Raw genomic sequence first — 20,693 nt, forward strand, 5'->3', positions numbered from 1 at the left:
TAATTAGTGCTTTGTGGAAAATTGGAAGTGACAAATAAAGGTTGAAGGAGGCAAGATTTGGAAACAGTACCTTTTTACCGGGCGATTGATTTTTTGAAGAGTTAAAGCTATTCTTAAATTGATAGTTAAGGGGTTTTCTTTTTCTCGGTTTTTTCTTCCCAAAATGTAATTGATGAGAAAAGGCAAAAAAAAACTTGAAATGATGTGTTTTGATTAAATTTTTTATAAATAATATTTTTTATTAGTTAATTAAATAGTTTATGGAGCCGTGTAGCTAGCGAAAGCAAATGGCTGTAGGTTATCATTTATAGAGATATATTTTTTTGTCCATATTTTAATATTTTAATTTTAACTTTAATTATTATTTTTCAAATTAATTATTTTGTAAATAATTTATTATTACTTGTTATTATAATTTTTTTTTTGTTTTTAACTGTTATTCTCAAAATTTATTTTGGATACATATTTTATTTTTCAAATTTTATATTTAATAATTATTTTAAAAATTAGTTATATATTTTGTATTTATTTTAACTCAAATTTTTGTAAAAATTAAATTTTTGTTCAAATCTCTATAAAAATTAAGAAAATGCGGATAGTCTCGATTAATAAATGCGAGACGGGTCTGTCTGATTCTCATTTTGTGGGTCATATGTGGGTTGGGTTTAAACGTTTGAATTGACCCGCATTTTAAGTTAGTGTTTTTGTTTGAAATTGATTTCAGTGCAAATCATTGAAGAATTCAATTCGATGCATTTGGCGATTCATTGACACAAGCTCGATGGTTTTATTCGAATAATTCCAATTGTTTGAAGACGCACTGAAATCCGGTCAGTGGCTTACGTGTTCAGAATCTGAGAGCATCTCTTATTCTTCAATTTAGTTTCCTTTGATAATTTGAATTCCTTTGGATCTGAATCTTGAGGTGCAAATAGCAATACAGGCAGCAGAATCATATTTTCTGAGAGATCGTGCTTAGAGTTACAGGTCTTTTTACAAATTGGGGATAGATTTATCTCAAAATTACGTAAATGGATAAATTTAAAAATATTGCCCAAATAAGGTAAATCGTACATGGTGAGAATGATTTCAATAGGAAAAGTTATGCTCAATCTACATTAATTTTGATCCACAGTGAAAAAGATACAAAAGTCGTGTTCATAGAAAAAGATTTTCAATTTTACATTTTTCAAATGTGAAGTTGTACACCACAAGAATGATTCAAGTGAGAAAGAAGTTGTGCTCGATTGTTTGTTTCTCCCTTTTCTCCAGCCATTACCATGTCCCTGTGGTTTCCAATTAACTTGTTCAGATTGTTTCCAGCCACTCTGATTTTGTTGTTTCCAGCCACTCTGATTTTGTTGTTTCCAACCACTTTGTTTGTCAGCAACACTAACAATAGTCTTGCTTTCACTGTTATAGTCAAGATTGCCAGTAATCTGTCTTTCTTGTTATATTATAAGAGAAAAGACAGATTGATCTTAGGAAGGGGCTCCATCAACAATATTTGAGTCCTCACATAATTGTAGGTATCATTTAATCCTTTGGAGAAGCAAATCACATATTCTATTTTCCTGTACTTCACAGAAATTCAGGAAAGATCACATTTTCATTGAATATCGCAACTGCAGTATGGTATGGATCTCAAAGACTCCAATTCTTCCCATAAAATCTTCAAATTTTTGAAAAACTGAGTTATGTTCCTTTTGACGAAGAGAGTGGATTTCTTACAGCAAATCTGAAATATTGAAATAATCTTTTTTGGAAAATCTCTCTTTTAATTTATCGCAAAGATCCTTGGCACTCTTTACGTAAACACACTTTCAGCTATGTGTGGAAATAGAATCTTGCTGATCCAAGATAGAATCATGATGTTTGCTCTTTCTCATGCATTGTACATGGGATTCTCTCTTTTAGAAACCTTGATACTGCCATCCACGAACTTGATCTTGTTTTTAGAGACAAGACCATGTTTCAGACCACGTTTCCAACCTCGTTCCAAGTAGAGTAGTTTGTCTCATTGAGGGTCTGGCTAACAAGAACAAGATCAGGGTTTTCTCCTGGATGTAGGTAGTAGGGACTGCAGGGGTTGAGAATCTGATCTGCTACCTTTTTCTGTGCATAATCTTGGTCTTTGTCATTGCAGTCTGCCATTGTTCAAGAAAGCAACAAGATTGGAAGAAGGGAGAAGAAAAACAGCTGAAGCAGGGCAGGTTATAAACCTGCTTTGATGCCATATTGGGTTTGGCGGAGGCTCGAGCCTGTTGGAAAAAAACTCACACACACTAGAAGAATATGCAATATAATTCATTGTGGTGTTTTTCATTGATGGAGAATGCGCTATTATATAGCCAATTACAAACCAAATAATAACAAATCAAACTAAATCTTATATACTCTAACTAACTAAAATAATAACTAACTTAAATCTAATTAACCAAATATAAAATACCCTATTACTTTGCTAAATAAAAACAACTCTATAATCTAAAATATAATCTAAATATCATCTAACAGAATTAAAGATTATTTAACAAGATTAAAGATTATCCAACAAAACTCCCCCATAATCTTAAATCTTTTTCTTCTCTCGTCCCAAACAATCTTCTATCTCCATAGCCGACTTGCTTTTCTCTTTGACCGACTTGATCTTCTCTTTATCCGACTTGATCTTCTCTTTGACCGACTTCATCTTAACCTTGACTGACTTACCCTTTGTTGGGTTCTTTGTGATCTCTGTGGCCGACTTGCCATTAACCGGAATCCTCTGAATAGACCGAACTCTCTTTAAGAGATCGGAAAATTTCCACGCCTTCTTCACACCAAACTTATCATCCATTCCAAGTCGCCACTTCTCATCTTGCACCTCCAGTACAACTCTCAGATCCTTCTCGACACGCAACTGCTCTTGCAAACCTAACACTTCTTGTTCGTCTTCTTCAAGATCCGAGTTGTCCACACTCCACGACCTATCCGAGCTATCTGCACGTCTTGACCACCTCTCCATGCTACTGGACTGATTTATGACATTCAACCTTCTTGCCGACTTCTCCACTTGTTTGTGCTCATCCCTCGAGCTACATCCCATCATCAACAACACTGCTTCTTCTTTAACTTCTTCGGCAAGATTAGTTGTCTCTTCTATTTCTGATCGCACTACTTTAATTTTCTTACTTGTATCTTTCTCCACCATGTCGTTTTGAACAGATCCCATGTTGCCTTCACTGTCCACATGTTTCAAACACCTTTTTTGCAGGATACTCAACTCCAATTTGTACATCCGATTTTTCTCCTTTTTTACCCGTGCTGCTAGCCGACCGTGCTTGTCCTTCAAGTACAATACCTGGTTCTTTATCATAATCGAGTTTCCTTTCTCCACTATCTGACCTATGCTCAAAATATTACTCTTCAGCTCAGGAACATAGTAGACATCCCTGATTTCTCCAACCCGTCCATCCTTCTGCATGTGCCGGATTGTTCCACGCCCTTTTATCACCATCTTGGAATCATCTCCACATGACACTAATCCGGCCTCTACCTTGGTGAGTTCGCTGAAGAAACTCTCATCTCCACACATGTGATTGCTCGCTCCAGTGTCCAGATACCAAACCGAGTTTAAACAACCCGGACTAAGCTCGTCACCTAATCTCCTTTCCTTCACATGGCTTGAACTCCACTCAGCTTCCGATTTACCGCTCTTGAGTTCGTCATCTGAGTTTTGCATCATCATTAAAATCCCTATCTCTTCCTCGTCGTCTTCCTCTGTGAGAAGATTTTTCTCCTTTTTTTCCGATTGACAATATTTTGCTATATGACCAATCTTGCCACAGTTGTAGCAATATGCCAATCTGCATTCTCTTGCGTAATGGTCGTACTTGCCACACCTAAAGCATTCCACTTCTGACTTAGACCAATCTCCTTGGCCCCTTTCTTGACCACGACCATGCCAATTCTTTTGCCTAGTCTGATCTGTGCTCTCTTCAACATTATCTCGGTCACATCCACCTCGACCTTGTCTACCTCGACCTTGGCCACCTCGTCGTCTTCCACCTCGTCCTCTGCCTCCAGGACCTCGGCTCTGAGTATTTCGAGTTTCATCCAAATCAAGTTGCGCTTTTAGTGCTTGATCACGCGGTTCGTGCTTCTTCCCTCTCCTTTGTTCATGGGCCTCCAATGACCCGGCAAGTTCTTCCACAGAGAGAACTGACAGGTTCTTCGACTCCTCGATGGCGCATACAATGCTCTCGAAATCATCTGTCAGTGATCTCAAGATTTTCTCCACAACCCGGCTTGCCAGCATTGGCTCTCCATTCCTGCCGAGTTGGTTGGCCACCTTCTCTACCCGAGTTATGTACTCGGCTACCTGCTCTTTATCTTCCATCTTCAGCCCTTCAAACTCTCCTCTAAGAGCTTGAAGCCGGACTTGTCTGACCCGATCGTTCCCTCTGTATGCAACCTCCAGAATATCCCATGCTTCCTTTGAAGATGCAACGTTTGCAATCTTCTCAAAGCCTGACTCGTCCACAGCGTTGTACAAAAAATACAAAGCCGACTTGTCTTTCACTCGCGTCTTCTTCAACGCAGCAATCTGGGCCACTGTCTGATTTGCATCCTCCGCGGGTTCTTCGTATCTGCTCTCCACTATATCCCAAATGTCTTGGGATCCCAGAAGGGTCTTCATCTGCAGACACCAATTATCATAATTGGTTTTCTTCGTCAATTGCGGCACCGTCATACCGTTCACAACCTTTGCCATCTCTCCTATATTTTTTTTTCTCCCAAAGCACTCAAGCGCACACTTGTTTTCACTCACTCTCTCTCTCTCTCTCTCTTCACTCGGTACTCAGAGCTTTTATGCTCTGATACCACTTTGTTGGAAAAAAACTCACACACACTAGAAGAATATGCAATATAACTCATTGTGGTGTTTTTCATTGATGGAGAATGCGTTATTATATAGCCAATTACAAACCAAATAATAACAAATCAAACTAAATCTTATATACTCTAACTAACTAAAATAATAACTAACTTAAATCTAATTAACTAAATATAAAATACCCTATTACTTTGTTAAATAAAAACAACTCTATAATCTAAAATATAATCTAAATATCATCTAACAGAATTAAAGATTATCTAACAAGATTAAAGATTATCCAACAGAGCCAAACCCTAGAAGCTTGGGAGCTTCCATGATTCAGATGAAGCAGAGAAAGAAGAAGAGCACTGTAGCAGAGAGGAGAAAAGCCAGAAACGAAAGGAGGCAAGAGGAAACAGGTAAGATCTGAAAATCTTTCATCATAGACTTGAAAACAGAGTGAAAAACTCTTTTTACAAGAGAAGGGGAACCTATCTTAAACAGGTTTCGATCCTAACAGTAGGTAACCACATGCGGTTACCTTATCAAACCCTAAAACTACTCTAACAGTTAGTTTGTCCAAAATTATGTTTTTAATTATATATATATATATATATATATATATATATATATATATATATATACACACACACACTAATTTTAGTATATGGAAAAGTATATTTCACTATTTATTTTTCTTATTTTCATCTCTTTGAAGTGTTTATGTGAAAGTTTATCCGTTATAGTGCAGACTAAGAAGCTATAGGTTGATTACCATCATAGATGTTTGTCAAATATCATATCTGTTTAATTTTGGAAACTAGAATTCCTTGAGGTTTTTCATTCTAAGCTGTTTATTAGTGTTTTGGAAATTATACAGATGGTTTTGTCAGAACTATATTTCGATTAATAGAAGAGTGAAGCATTCTAATGGTTTCAATTGCAATGGTGTTAATACACAAATGATGGTAATGCCCATTTAGTGCTGCCATTCTCTTAAATTTGAGGTTGTTGACCAAGTTGAAATTCAGGACCGGGAAGAGCCAGATGATATTAGCTTGGATGAAGAAATCTGAATAAATGTTCGAGAAATTTAGTTTTCGCAATATTATATGCTCAGAGGTATTGTGTCAATTGTTTATTTGTGCCTTGCATCTTCATATATTTCTTGATGAACTGCTTACTTGGATGCAACCAGTATATTGATAAGAAGCACCAGTCTATTCAAAGTGAGCAACTACCAATAAGAAAGCAGACTCTGATTCTGAAGAAGAAGGAAGAGATCGTGAGCAAAGCGAGAGGCATCTCAAACAAGAAGAGAAGGTATAGTGATTTGTGGCATATTCATTTATTTGTTTTGTTTGTTGAATTTGACCATTATATTCCTCTCCACAATTTGCTAAAAGTTTAATTTTTGTGTTAAGCTTCAATGCCAGATGAAGATTACTGAACTGAAACAGATTTGCTCCTGACCTGATGTTGTTGAGGTTGGAATACTCTGTTTAGTATGCTTGGTTTCGAACATTTGTGCCTTGACTCCTAACTTTCTACTTTGGCCCTATGCCATTATGCAAACGCTTGTAACTATTCTTTTCAATGTTAAGGTGTGGGATGCCACTGCAGCAGATCCAAAGTTACTGGTGTTCTTGAAATATTTTCCAAATACTCTACCTGTACGTAGGCATTGCTGCCAAAAGACAAAATTTTGGCTGGTGAGTCAACAATTTATGGTTTATAGGTTAAAGATGCATACACACGATGGTTGTGGTGGACATCTGGGATATTGGGATAGAGTGAGAAAGATAAATAGATAATGTTGATGACATTTCTGCTATATGCATGTATGTGATGCTTGCAGGGGAGTGGTTGTGCCAATCACCATGTAGGTGTTTGCAATTAGCATCCTTGATTCAAATTTCGTTGATTTCTATTTTAAGCCTTTGTATGGATCACTTCATTTGTTGGTGTGGATTTGAGAGAAAAGGTTGAGTTTGGTTGACATAATTTATGATAATTTGGGGGGATTTGAGTGGAAAGGTTGAGTTTGGTTGACATATTGGTCCCCCAGGGTTGAGTTTCCTCACAAAGATGGTCAGAAAAAAGGGGAAAGTCATGTTGGCTGTGTAAAACTGTCACCATTACTTCACGTGGGCTTGGGCAGAAGAGAGGGGTCATTGGCATTTTTGTACCATGAGAATCCAGTGCAATTAAATACTGTGCATGTATATAACAGCCATATTATCATATGCACTCAAGCCTTTGTTTAGATGGTGTGATGGTAAGTGAGGGAGTGAGAAAATACAAAAGAAGAGAAATGAAAGGAGGGTGAGATTGTTTGGATTAAAAGAATTAGAGTGGAAAGAGAAAATAAATGAATGGCAAATTTTTGTTTGTTTGAGAAGATGAGAAAAGAAAGAAGGGTTGGAATTGTTATGTAATGGCTTTTATACTCCTGATTCATATAGGGATCTAACGTAATCAAATATGCGTGGTCATAATTGATTGTGGGCTTGTATTTACAAGAACGATTCTTACTCAAGGGTGCGAAATTGATTATGGACAAACCATAACTGATTATGCAATGTTGATCAATGTACAAATAATTTACTTCTCGGATGCCATTTTGAATATTAAAATATTATATGAACCAGGAGTATAAAAGTCATTACATAACAATTCCAATCCTTCTTTCTTTTCTCATCTTCTCAAACAAACAAAAATTTGCCATTCATTTATTTTCTCTTTCCACTCTAATTCTTTTAATCCAAACAATCTCACCCTCCTTTCATTTCTCTTCTTTTGTATTTTCTCACTCCCTCACTTACCATCACACCATCTAAACAAAGGCTTGAGTGCATATGATAATATGGCTGTTATATACATGCACAGTATTTAATTGCACTGGATTCTCATGGTACAGAATCCTGATGCTCTCAGCCAACTGTCATTGCACTGCATCAGGCCATCCGGGTGCTATAGGCCAAAATTGTGAAAAATGGCATCCAAAGTAGGCAAATTGCACTGCACTCCGTTGACTGTTTTTCTGTAGTGTTTGTGCATGCTTGGTAGTGGGTAAGAGAAGAGAGATGACCCAATTCACAACACTTATTCTAAATGACACTGTACCTACTTCAGTAACTTTTGTTTTATAGAGTTCCACAACAAATCGTGTTTGCATTGTCAGATGCTTCCAATTTGCTTAGTGTTAATGATCGATTACAAAGAACATTTTATTTATTCAAAATTTTTGTCCATTTTAGTACTGCTCTATATCTGCAATTTGTTTATATTGGAAAGTTGATGTGTCATTAGTTTTCTGACTGATGTTTCACATGGTTTTCTTACACTCGCTTTGTTGGTTTTTGCTGTTTCTTTCAACTGAACTGGATATAACGTGAACTTTGTCTTTGCAACGTACGTGTTTCTGTCTTTTTAAACATTTAAGTAATTTTACTAAATTACTGTACTCCTTACTTATCTGTCAGGTTTTCTTCTTTTTTCTCATGCACGCTTATATGGAGAAAGAAGAGATTAAAATGTTGAAACAAAAGCAAAGAGAATGCATGCAACCAAAAATGCAGAAAATGGATATTTAATTATCAGGTTTTATTATATACTTACTGTTAGAATCTTGTAGATATGTTAAAGTCAATCTAGTAACTCTTGGTATTAGGATCAATGAGTTTGATTCTATATTTATGTTATAAGCTAAAATAGATAGGGTAACTGAATATTTTGTAATCATGGTTTCTCTCCTATAGGCTCTAAACACACAAAATTCATCATATGCCTTCTTGGTTTCTCTGTTTTCAACATTTTAAAAGCCTAATAGAAAGGAATCTTAATCTCAATATACACTTCTTCTAAAGCTCCATAGAGAAAGACATTCTTCAAGTCTAACTAATGCAAGTCCCATTCAAAATTAGTAGCTAGTTCAAGAATAATTCGAACTGTATTCATCTTTGCTACATCAAAAAAAGTCTCCTCATAGCCAATTTCATAAGTTTGAGTGTACCCTTTGCAACCAATCTAGCTTTATACTTGTCACTGACCTATCTACCTTATGCTTAAGTGTAAATATCCATCTGCACACCCTAGGATCTTTTTGTCTCTTGGTTTGTCAATAATCTCTCATGTTGAGTTTCTTTCTAATGCATCAATCTCCTTTCTCATGGTTTGAGCCCAATGTTCACTTCTCATAACTTCTTGGATTGAGGTAGGTATTTCTATGGCAACAATAAAGCTTCAATATCTATTAGAAAGATTGTCACTGACATATTGAGAACTAGGATATTTAACATGCTATATTTTTTGTCCTTCTCAATACAATGAGTAAATTCTTAATAACACTTATCTCCTCTCCTCACTCTAACCTTCAAGGCTCTCCACTTCCGAGTTAGACAACTCTTCTTGCTTTGGAGTCAAAGTGGTTGTCTTTGATATTTTGTGACATAATTTGTCTTTTTCCTCGTTGTGGGCTGGTGCGATCCCTTTTGTGGTGGTTTCATCACTTGGATCTTAAGCATCCTACAAAAATAAATATGGTAATGACAGTAAGGAGAGATCTTTTTCTTCAAGTTCTTTCTCCTCTGAAGCATAGGACTTACAAAAAAGGACTTTATTTCATGAAAAGTGACATCCATGGTGATAAAGATACGACAACTCTCAAAATGATAACATTTTTATCATTTTTTATTACGAGGATTACCAATAAATACACATTTAAAAGCTCTAGTATTTAATTTTCTACGATTAGGAGTATGAGAGTGAACATAACTAGAACATCCAAAACACGACAAGGTAGATTTGACACTAAGGGAGTAAAGGGAACACATAAGATAGGTAACCTATTGATAATGTATGTGGCAGTTAATTCTTGGTGTTTACTTTTCATAATGTATGTCCATGTGATATGGATACAATCATCATTAGAAGTAACAAAACATTTTGTTCCAAAAATAAATTCTAAAACAGGTTTTCAAACATTAGAGTGTGTTGAGAATAAAGAAAATAGGGATTTGAGATTAATCTCCCTTGTGTATAAACCACACATAGGGTAATCTATTTATAGTAGAGAGAGATACAATTAAAAAGAGTAACTGAAAATAAATAGAGTAAATAGAAGATATTGTTTGATATTGTGATTAACAATATCTAACAATATCTTAATAATATCAAACAATATCTAACACTCCCCCTCAAGCTGGAGCATACAAATCGTATGTGCTAAGCTTGTTACAAATATAATCAATTCTAGACCCCCGTAAAGACTTAGTAAATATATCTGCTAACTGATCACTTGAGTTAACAAACTCAATCTTGATGTCTCCAGACATGACCTTTTCCCAAATGAAATGACAATCAATCTCAATGTGTTTGGTCCTCTCATGAAAGACAATATTAGAGCTAATATGAAGAGCAACCTGATTGTCACACACAAGTGTCATTTGAGTAACATATCCAAATTGTAACTCTTTAAGCAATTGTTTGAGCCAAACAAGTTCACAGGCAGCTGAGGCCATAGTTCTATATTCTGCTTCTACACTGGATCTTGCTACAACACTCTGTTTCTTACTTTTCTACGAGATCAAGTTACCACCAATGGAGACACAATACCCAGATGTAGATCTTTATCAGAAGGAGATCCTGTCCGATCAGCATCTGAATAGCAAACAACTCTTGTATGGTTATTAGAACCATATAACAATCCTTTTCCAGGAGATCTTTTAATATACTTCAAGATACGAATGACTGCATTCCAATGATCTTCACATGAGGAATTAAGAAATTGGCTTACCACAAAAAACGGTAAGATAATTCAATTTTTGAACCAATCTTCTATACTGCTCAGGATCAGATATAGGCTCCCCCTGATTTGGTAAAAGTTTAGTATTGAGATCCATGGGTGTATCAACAAACTTTGAACTCACCAACCCAATTTCCTCCAGAATATCCATGACATACTTTCTTTGAGATATAACAATACCATCATTGGACTGTGCCACCTTAATACCCAAGAAATATCTAAGTTTGCCAAGATCTTTGGTCTGAAAATGGTGATAGAGATGTTGTTTCAACTGAGAGATGTCATGGTTGTTACTCTCTGTAAGAACGATGCCATCAACATATACTATCAAGTAAACATATCCAACACTCGAGTGTTGATAAAAGACAGAATGATCTGCTTCACACCGAGTCATACCAAATTGCTGAACAACATTGCTAAACTTTCCAAACCAGGCCCTAGGAGATTTTTTTAGGCCATAAAGTGATTTGCGAAGACGACATACCATCCCAGAAGACTCCCCCTGAGCAACAAACCCAGGAGGTTGCTCCATATAGATTTCTTCTTGCAAGTCACCATTAAGGAAAGCATTTTTAACATCCAGTTGATAAAGAGACCATTGTTGAAGAGCAACCATGACGATAAATAAACGAACAGAAGCCATCTTTGCCACGGGAGAAAAAGTATTGCCATAATCCAACCCAAAAATTTGAGTATAACCTTTGGCCACAAGACGAGCTTTGAGGCGATCAATAGTACCATCAGATCCAACTTTGATAGCAAACACCCACCTGCAACCAACAACAGATTTTCCAGATGGTAACGGGACCAGTTCCCAAGTTCCACTGTTATGAAGAGCACTTAGTTCATCTGTCATGGCCTGACACCAACCAGGATAGGCTAAAGCTTCACGGACAGATTTTGGAATGGTCACAGAAGAAAGAGAGGAAAGACATGTATAAAAAGGTAATGACAATAGATGATAACTCAAAGCAATATAATGGGGAGAGAGATTACGGGTAGAACGCATACCTTTTCAGAGGGTAATGGGAATGTCAGACTCAGGTGTCAGAGTCGGAGGAGACAAAGTAGTTGGCACTTGAGTGGAGTCACACGGTGGTGGTTGTGATCAGTTTCGGCGACTATAAACTTGAAGAGGTGGTGGAGGAGAAGCTGACTGTGGAGCAGGAACCGATGGTGAAGAAGACACAGTAAGAGGGTCACAAACAATAGGAACCTTAAAGGTACTAGGAGAGTTGTTAGGATTGGATGGAGTTAGAGGTGAAGATTGACTCTTAAATAAAGGGAGAACTCATCAAAGGTGACATCTGCAGACACAAAATAACGGTTAAGAAAAGGAGAAAAACATTTATATCCTTTTTGTGATTGTGTAAACCCTAAGAAAACACACTTATGTGATCTAGGAGAAAGCTTGTCAAGACCAGGACTGAAATTATGAACAAAACATGTAGACCCGAAAACTCTTAGAGGGAAGGGATGAAGAGGGTTATGAGGGAATAAAATGGAATGAGGTATGTTATTCTTTAAAACCGAAGAAGGCATGCAATTAATGAGATAATAGGCAGTAAGAATAACATCACCCCAAAAATGTTCAGGAACCTCTCCATGAATTAAAAGAGTGCGAGTGGTTTCAATAAGATGTCTATTTTTATGTTCAGCTACACCATTTTGTTGAGGGATATAAGCACAAGAAGTTTGATGCAGAATACCGTGAGAAGCCATAAATTGTTTAAAAGAACGAGAAAGATATTCACGGTCATTATCGCTGCGGAAAACTCTAATAGAAACACCGAACTAAGTTTGAATTTCATTAAAAAAAGATTAAAAGATATGAAATAATTCCGAACGATGTTTCATTAAAAATAACCAAGTACATATGGAATAATCATCAATGAAAATAACAAAGTATTGAAAACCTAAAGTAGACTTAACGCGGCTAGGACCCCAAATGTTAGAGTGAACCAAGGCAAAAGGGGACGAAGCATCACGTGTGACACTACGAGGAAAGGAAGTACGACTATGCTTGCCTAATTGACATGACTCACACCAAATGAGATAACTTCGATAAGGCAGGGAAATGTTTAACAGTGCCAACACCATGAGATGAGACTCTAGAACCATCAGCCAGTGTAACAGAAGGTAAATGATTAGGAGAGGATAAAGAAGAAAACAAAGATTTGTTACCAGTAATATGATCAGTGACTCCCGAATCAAAAAACCCAAGGACCGGGAGAAGAAGATCGAGTCAAACCAACAAAAGATGTACCTGTGTGAGCGATAGATGCAGTGGAACTAGAAGACTCTTGATCCTTATACCATTTGAGAAATTTGTAGAACATAGCAGGTGTATCAGATGAAATAGAAGAAGGAGGATCCCCAGTAGACGAAGGTGGGGAAAGGTTGGTCTGAACAGCTGCAGTAGAGCGAGGAGAACGACCATGCAATGCATAACAACTGTCAATCTTGTGACCTGGCTTGCCACAATGTTCACACTCATGTAATGCATAACATTTGTCAATCTTGTGACCGAGCTTGCCACAATGTTCACACTTAGGACGCCCTTTGCCCTGTTTGCGAGGGCGAGTCCGGTCATCACGATGAGATGCCAACGCAGAAGAATCATCAACAGAAGTAGGTGTATCAGTGTTGGGTTGTTCTGGTACACGCAAAAGAGTAGAGCAGGTTGAAGTTAAGGTGGGGACAACCGGGGAACTCAAAATTTGATCATGAATATGTGAATATTTACCAGCAAGCCCATGTAATGCTCCGAGCATGAAAAACTTTGAGCGTTGTTCGATCTCCGTGGCAGGGTCGGGGGAAGGAGGCAATAACTATTGAATTCATGAAAAAGAGCATGAATTTTGCCCATATAATCAGTCATAGAGTCTTGATGTTTAGAGGAAATAATATTTGCAGATTTAGAACAGACGCCATAAAGACGTTAAGTATCATTGGTGTATAATAACTTGACATGCTCTCAGATTTGAGCACATATTTCGTAGGAACGAAAAAGTTGCTTTAACGAAGGATCAAGAGTACCCTTGAGAACCACACATAATTGAGCATCAATGGTTTCCCAACGGTCGTTCTCAGCAGGAGTGAGAGTAGGTGCTTTCGGGGCAAGATGATCAAGATACCTCTGACTCTTAAGCCATAATCGGACGTCTGATGACCATGTGGCATAATTAGGGCCAGTTAACTTGTCAATGGATAAGTGTACATTAACATAGTTAGTGTAGATGGACGAGTTAGACACACCAGAAGAGATTTCAGAATTGGAAGAGGCAGCGGAAGAAGCCATGGAGGAGGCATGGCTTCGAGGTTGCCGGTCGAAACTGGCACTCTGGCGGCGGCGGCGGTTCGGCGGCTCCGGTGGCGGCGGCAGCAGAGGCAGCGACAGCGAAAAAAAAAACTTAAGCTTTGGATACCATGTTGAGAAGAAAGAAAATAGGGGTTTGAGATTGATCTCCCTTGTGTATAAACCATACATAGGGTAATCTATTTATAATAGAGAGATGTACAATTAAAAAGAGTAACTGAAAATAAATAGAGTAAATAGAAGATATTGTTTGATATTATGATTAACAATATCTAACAATATCTTAATAATATCAAACAATATCTAACAGAGTGAATCAAGTCAAATAGAAAATTACTCTTTTTACTTGAGATGAGATAAGATGCACGGTGATGCTTTAACAATTGACAAATTGACAAATATCACATTTGAAAGACGAAACAAAACTCTTTAGAAAAGAAATGAGGGAACAAGGATTTTGTAAGGTTGAAGGAGGGATTTCCAATTCTTTATGTGTCTGATATTGTTTGTTGGTTTGACCTTTGTTTTTTTTTTTGGAATTTGAATTCCAACAGATACAACCTACGTTGCCCCTTAGCAATTAAAATCGACTTCCTTGTTGCAAGGTTTTGAAATACAATAAGGAGAGAAAAAGTTGTTGAACAATTTAAATGTTTTGTAAGCCTTGTATGGAAATATGCCTATTGGTTAGTAGTGGGACATAAAACATCTAAAGTTATATTCCCAGAGCCCCATATGGGTACACTATCACCATTTGCAATTGTTATGAGTTGTTCACAAGTCATTTGCAGCTTAAGAAAGTGAACCAAGTGATCAGTTGTTTCTGGATCAAGAATCCAAACATCCTGAGACAAGGGGTCAATAGTATATCTTACCTTACCTTTCATGGGTAAGGTATAGTATTCAGAGGACTTAATCATTTATTCGATCATTTTCTAAAAAAATCAAGTTTCTCTTTAAGAGCTTTTATCCTAGACATTGAAAAAAAGAAGATTTAGTTCTTATTGTAACAAATAGAACCTGTTTGGTGAAAGAACCAAATGAATTCAAATTTACTGAAATAGAAGTCAAATGAGACATCACCACCCCTTGGAGTGGGCTCATGAGGTCCCAATGACGTTGTATGTGGTCGCATTGAGTGGAGCACACCTTTTGGTCCTACCATGACGACCATGGCGAACAACAACAGTGGCAGCTATTAACGATACAGTGGAAACAGGACTTCAAAGATAGGGAGCTCTAATAACATTTTGAACTATATAAGAAAATAAAGGATTATTTTATTGATAACAATCACACACCAATTACATTTTTATCATTTCTTCTATTTGTAACAATAAAAACTTTTAAATTAAGGAAATAAAAATATAAGATATTTTTCCTAATTATTATGAAGACATTGAGAATATTTTTATTATAATAATCTGGTTTTTATAACAGTTTATTAACATATTCTCAAATTCTGGTGTCCCTTTTTCTCTAGCTGTATTGTTAACACTGGCACCCAGGAGAAGTCAGGGGTCAAAGGGGTAAAACTTGAGTTTCCTCTGTATTCTCTTTAGGGAGAAAATGGGGGAGGGGATTTTGTGATAATATTGATTGGTGGCATAACAACGTTTCATGTTTTCCAGGTTGATTTACTTAAGGTCTAAAGTCAGATAAAGTGGATGTCACTTTACTCCCAGAAGAGTTGGATGACATGGAAAATGTTTACCCACAAAGTATGAATTCTAATTTTGAAAACACATGTCGCCCCCAAAGAAATCATGGGTCTCATTTCTTATCTCTGCTGGAACTGTTCCGGGTATGAAAAAGCGAGGGAGGAAGAGAAGTTATGAAGCCCGAGGATTTCAGCGACGTGGTTGCATTGCAGAGCTATGTCGCATTTGATTATATCATACAGACCTACCCATATTGTGATTATTATTATTAACTTAGGCCTTGATTTTTATATTTAATTATGTAACCAACTGGTGCAGAATGAGAATAGGACTAGAAGAGAAAGATGGAAGAAAAGAAGGGAAAGTCCAGGAAGGACATTAAGTTCTAAAGTTGGTGTGACATCTTTTTTCTCTTGCAGAAAAAAAATGGGGGACCTGGATGTTACACATTCATCAAATTGTCATTTTCCGTTTAGCGAGGATTAGTTGTTAACTGTGTTGTATGGTACTTCTATCACATGTAATTGTCAGCAAAAGTAGCTTTCATTGTATAAGTTAGGAATTTATATATCGTATACTTAACACCTTATGCAGCGCTGATGCTTTATTTGGAAACACAATTGCAATTAATCATTATTAAGGTTGGTTGGTATTCCGTTTACGAGGCTGATAGTTCTTAGTATGACATCGATGCCTGATAGTGCAAACAGGATAGTGAAAGTATACTGACTTGATATTCTGAATCCCTTGTTTCTATTTATCTATCCAAAATTGAAACTAAAGCTTCTTTTGTTGGTCAGTGTTTTATTTTTTTGGGTGATGTTGGGAATTGTTGATAGGGATTGCTGTGGGTTTATGGTGGATGCAGGTAGTCTTATGAGATAGTGTCTTTTTTGCCATTACATTTGCCTCTTATTCTTATTTTTGCAGAGTATTATTTATATCTAGTCTCATCTGCTACTCGAATGATGAACAAAGGTAAATGATGGCGTAGACCTATTTTCCCTTAATAATTCTTAAAATTAATGTTTTCTTTACAAAAAGTTTATCTAATTGTTTTTATTGAAAAGAGATTGAGTTTTCCTTAACTGCATAGCCTTGCTACTTTTATCACTTTTTTCAGTCGAAGGTTTTGCTCACATTTGACTCCTAAATTGAGGGAAAGGTATGTCAGAAGATAAACTAGTGCTAGATTAAAAAGTTAACGAAATATTTATGTCCACACATGCATGCTTTGTTCTTAAATATGCATGCATTATATTATTATGATTTTTATCATTAATTTTTAATTAACAACTATATATGGTAAAGTGCGTCTATTGAGTTTAAAACAGTTAAATATTCACAGTTGCCATAAACTTGCCTATGGAGCCAGTGTATTCAGTTAATTAGGAAGAGAAGTTTGATTCCCAGTTATAAATAAGTGTGATTCTATTTCAAACCAAGTCAGGTGAGATACAGTACACTACATCTATAAATAATAATGTCACTAACAGCCATTTTTTTACTATTATCATTGTCAATTTAAACTTGGATCTATTTGCACAGTGATTCAAGTTGACGTAAATGGCAAGTGTTGTGTTGTGTTGTGCTGTGCAATAACCGTTACTGAAATAAAGTAGTGGTTTGATCATGCAGAATGATTCCCCACCCACTGATAATATGAAAACAGGGATGCCCTTTGGCCTTTGGGGCAGACCAAACAATATAAGAATTCTTAATCTTTGGTTACTATTTAGGTACTGACACATGATAATACTAAAATTGTTCCATTTAGATTGTTTAAGGCACTTAGAAATTATTGGAAGCCGTCCAATCTAGGAGTGACTTATGCATGCCATTATTCTTGTGGCAACAGAGGTTGGCTCCACTGTGAGTCAAATCTGTTACTTCTTCCCTACTCAGTTCCCTACGTGTAGAAACTATGTACCTATCCTATCATATTCTTGTCCCACCGCCATCACCGCCTATGCCTATCAAAATTTCAAATGGAGGGTTCCCATTGGTTTTGGCTTTTGAGAATGTAAATGGATGCATGTTACATGCAACTATATTCGTGCCTGTTTGACACATGACAACTACTTTTCATTTGGCAACAAAATGTTCAATCTAAAGGTCAGAAATGGGAAGCCATTCGTCATGGCTTCGTGTCCTAATTTTCTATATCTAGTCCCACTTCTTTGATGGCTTTTCCCCACCATATATGGTACGTATCAAATGGAAGATTCCACCACTTGCTGCAGGTATCTTTCTCATGCTTTTGTGACATGTCATTATTGTTTAAGTTTAAAATTTACTTCTTAACATAGTATTTGAACCTGATTAGAATATATTTAAGCAAAATTTGTTGTTTGTTTAACTTGTTATGTCACTAACCATTAATATTTAGTCTCACTTTAAATATGTATGTACCCTGGAATGAAATGATATATAAAGATTTTCCATCGATCAAAAGACAAATTTATAATATATAATTAGGTGCAATTTTCATTTTACAAATTAATTTTGTAAAATTGAGTTAAACTTAAAATTTTATTACATTAAAAATTAACGATTAACATGCATGTCTCCCCTCATGTCTACGTCTCAGTGCTGCACAATTAGGTGGAGGGTCCTTTCTGAGTTACCTATTTTAACAATCAACACATTATGGGGATTACACTGAAAATCTCACACACCAAAAATTTGGAATTTCACAAAACAAAACCAATCAGATAAACTATAAGAGGAAACATCCCCATCACATCACAAAGGGTGCGACTTCAGGTTCCTTAAGGTTTACATGTCCAATTTTTATATAAATATGCAGAGAACGACCTGATGTGATTGCTTTTATTAATTTTTACAAATCATTTAATTTTACAATCGAGTGTTAAAAAGATGTGGATGTGAATCTTGGCTCTCAAGCTATAACCCTTCTTAAAAAAATAAAATTTGGAGACAACAAGGTGAGTGGAGAGTATACCTGTAAAGGAAGTTTGTGTCTAAGTAAAAATATTGATGTTAGATGATGTTGTTGCTTGGGGTCAACTCCATTTATACTTGAGAACCAAGAATGATTTGGATATGCATCATAAAAGAAAGTTATCTCTTTGATGAGATAATGAAGATTCTTTGAAGAATTTTCCACATAACGATTCATAACACAAACTATACTTTTGTTGTAACTATTGATTTGAGATTTATTCAAAGTTTAGTGTGGATACAATGTAATACAGTACTTGTCAGATAATTAATATCAAAAATACAACAGCAATATTTGAATGTAAATTAATAGAAGTTTATATAATGATATATCTATATATATATATATATATATATATATATATATTACTAGGTTTTCACATTATTATTCAATGATGTATTAATACAAAAATAAAAGGTTAAAGTTTTTAAAACTGTTGTTTAAAATATGTTTTAGTACTGTAAGAATTTACAATTAATAGTACTTTTAAATTGGTTCTACGACATAATTTTTGTTAAAGAATATAGCCAACAACTTTAATGAAGTTTTATCGTAGTTTTTTCATTCAAAAACATGAAGTTTTACTTAAAAAATTGAATTTAATACTATTCAAACCAACAACTTATTGATTGATAATAAAAATGATGATGATAATTTGAACATTTGCATTATCCATTTTAAAATTTTATATGTATTCGCAACTTTGCTTTTAATGTCCCACAATTAATAGTAGAAAGAGTCATAGAAGATTGCTATTTAGAGGTTGGTTCTTATTGAAAATATTTAAATTATAATACTTCCTTTTTCAAATTATATTAATATTTCACTCCTATACTTCTTTATTCGTTCAGATAAGAATACAGGAGAAATATTATTTGAAAGGTATTTTCCATACTTATTCATTCCTTTTTTTTTTTTGTCCAAATGAATCCCTCTTTCATTTCTCTTAAAATAATTTTTTTGAAAGTGTTAAAATTAGATAGATTTTGCAATTGATATATTAATATTTTAGAAAAAAAAAATATACTTGTAAATAAAACATGAAAGTAGTACAATTTAAACATTTTTTAAGAAAAGAAATGATTATTATGATTTAAACAATACTAGTGAGAAACCTCATACTCAACTCACAAGTCATTTCCTTATTATAGAACCTATTTTATTGGTAATTATTAAATAGAGTCCCTATCATTTTCTAAATTGTTTATTCAGTAGAAATGTTGTAATATGTGAGTGTGGCACTTTTTTTATGATGTGATATCAATTCGAATTGACACACGACAACCCCTTGCCTACAGTTGAATAGAATACACAATTTCTGCCTTAGCAATCACAATTTTCGGAATAAACGTGGCTATTTCTCATTAAACAATTTCACGAATTTCTTTTATGGATTGCTATAAAATTTTAATTAATAAATGAAAATAAGTGTTTATGAATATATCATTTATTCTAATATTTAATTATATTCTGTTTTTAATAAATTAAATTAAAATTTCGTATTAAAATGCTAGCATATATGAGAAACTCTAAATTTTCTCAAAATTCAACACATAACTCGCTGATTCTCACAAGCACACTGCAACAGATCTGAATATGTTACTTCTACAAGACGATGATAAAGTTTTGGTTTTCACTAATTGATTATGTTAAATTTGATATTTAAGTAAGATATAATTCTATTTATCAAATTATACAAAGCTAAATTATGATGTTTTCAATCCGATTGATTATATATATTCCTATAAAAACATTTCATTTTGCTATCAGAAAATTTTCAAAGAAATAAGCACACGTTATGATTTTCAAGTGGGTTGTTTGTTTTGGTTTTCCTTATTCCACTTTTTCCACGGAAAACCTGTTCTAAGAACACATACGATGTTCTACCTTAAAAAAAAATAAAAATGAGAGAGAATAACATCATTTCCACATGGTTGGAAACCTAGGAATTGCTGAAGAAATGTTTTAAAATGAAAGAGTTGATGAGACGAAAGTGTGTTGAACAATAAACAATGGGTGCAGCTGAGAAACTACCTACACATTAAGCAACACATTGATGAAGTGAGCAAAGAAAAGTAAAA

General features: G+C 35.2%; 1 protein-coding gene and 1 long non-coding RNA gene across 4 annotated transcripts; one reads left to right on the top strand and one right to left on the bottom strand.

Annotated features, from left to right (window-relative positions):
* The first annotated feature begins 648 nt into the window (after window positions 1-648).
* LOC114178387 (uncharacterized) lies at window positions 649-16,299 on the top strand. 3 transcript variants are annotated; one of them, XR_014993668.1, is made up of 9 exons: window positions 649-830; window positions 5,167-5,280; window positions 5,742-5,829; window positions 5,893-5,983; window positions 6,060-6,184; window positions 6,286-6,348; window positions 6,466-6,573; window positions 8,347-8,464; window positions 15,618-16,299. It is a non-coding gene; the product is annotated as an uncharacterized LOC114178387 (long non-coding RNA). The 3 variants fall into 3 exon arrangements; XR_014993666.1 differs by lacking the exon at window positions 5,742-5,829 and adding an exon at window positions 2,147-2,315 and having other exon boundaries at window positions 650-830; XR_014993667.1 differs by lacking the exon at window positions 5,742-5,829 and having other exon boundaries at window positions 656-830.
* LOC146887458 (uncharacterized) lies at window positions 2,283-4,947 on the bottom strand. The gene has a single exon (XM_085671025.1). The coding sequence runs from the start codon at window positions 4,754-4,756 to the stop codon at window positions 2,573-2,575; it is 2,184 nt and encodes a 727-aa protein (XP_085527151.1). The 5' UTR covers window positions 4,757-4,947; the 3' UTR covers window positions 2,283-2,572.
* Window positions 16,300-20,693: the final 4,394 nt, after the last annotated feature.

This window comes from Vigna unguiculata, chromosome 3 (assembly GCF_037176805.1).
Source record: "Vigna unguiculata cultivar grain cowpea cultivar isolate G323 ecotype 2 chromosome 3, ASM3717680v1, whole genome shotgun sequence".
NCBI classification, from domain to species: Eukaryota; Viridiplantae; Streptophyta; class Magnoliopsida; order Fabales; family Fabaceae; genus Vigna; species Vigna unguiculata.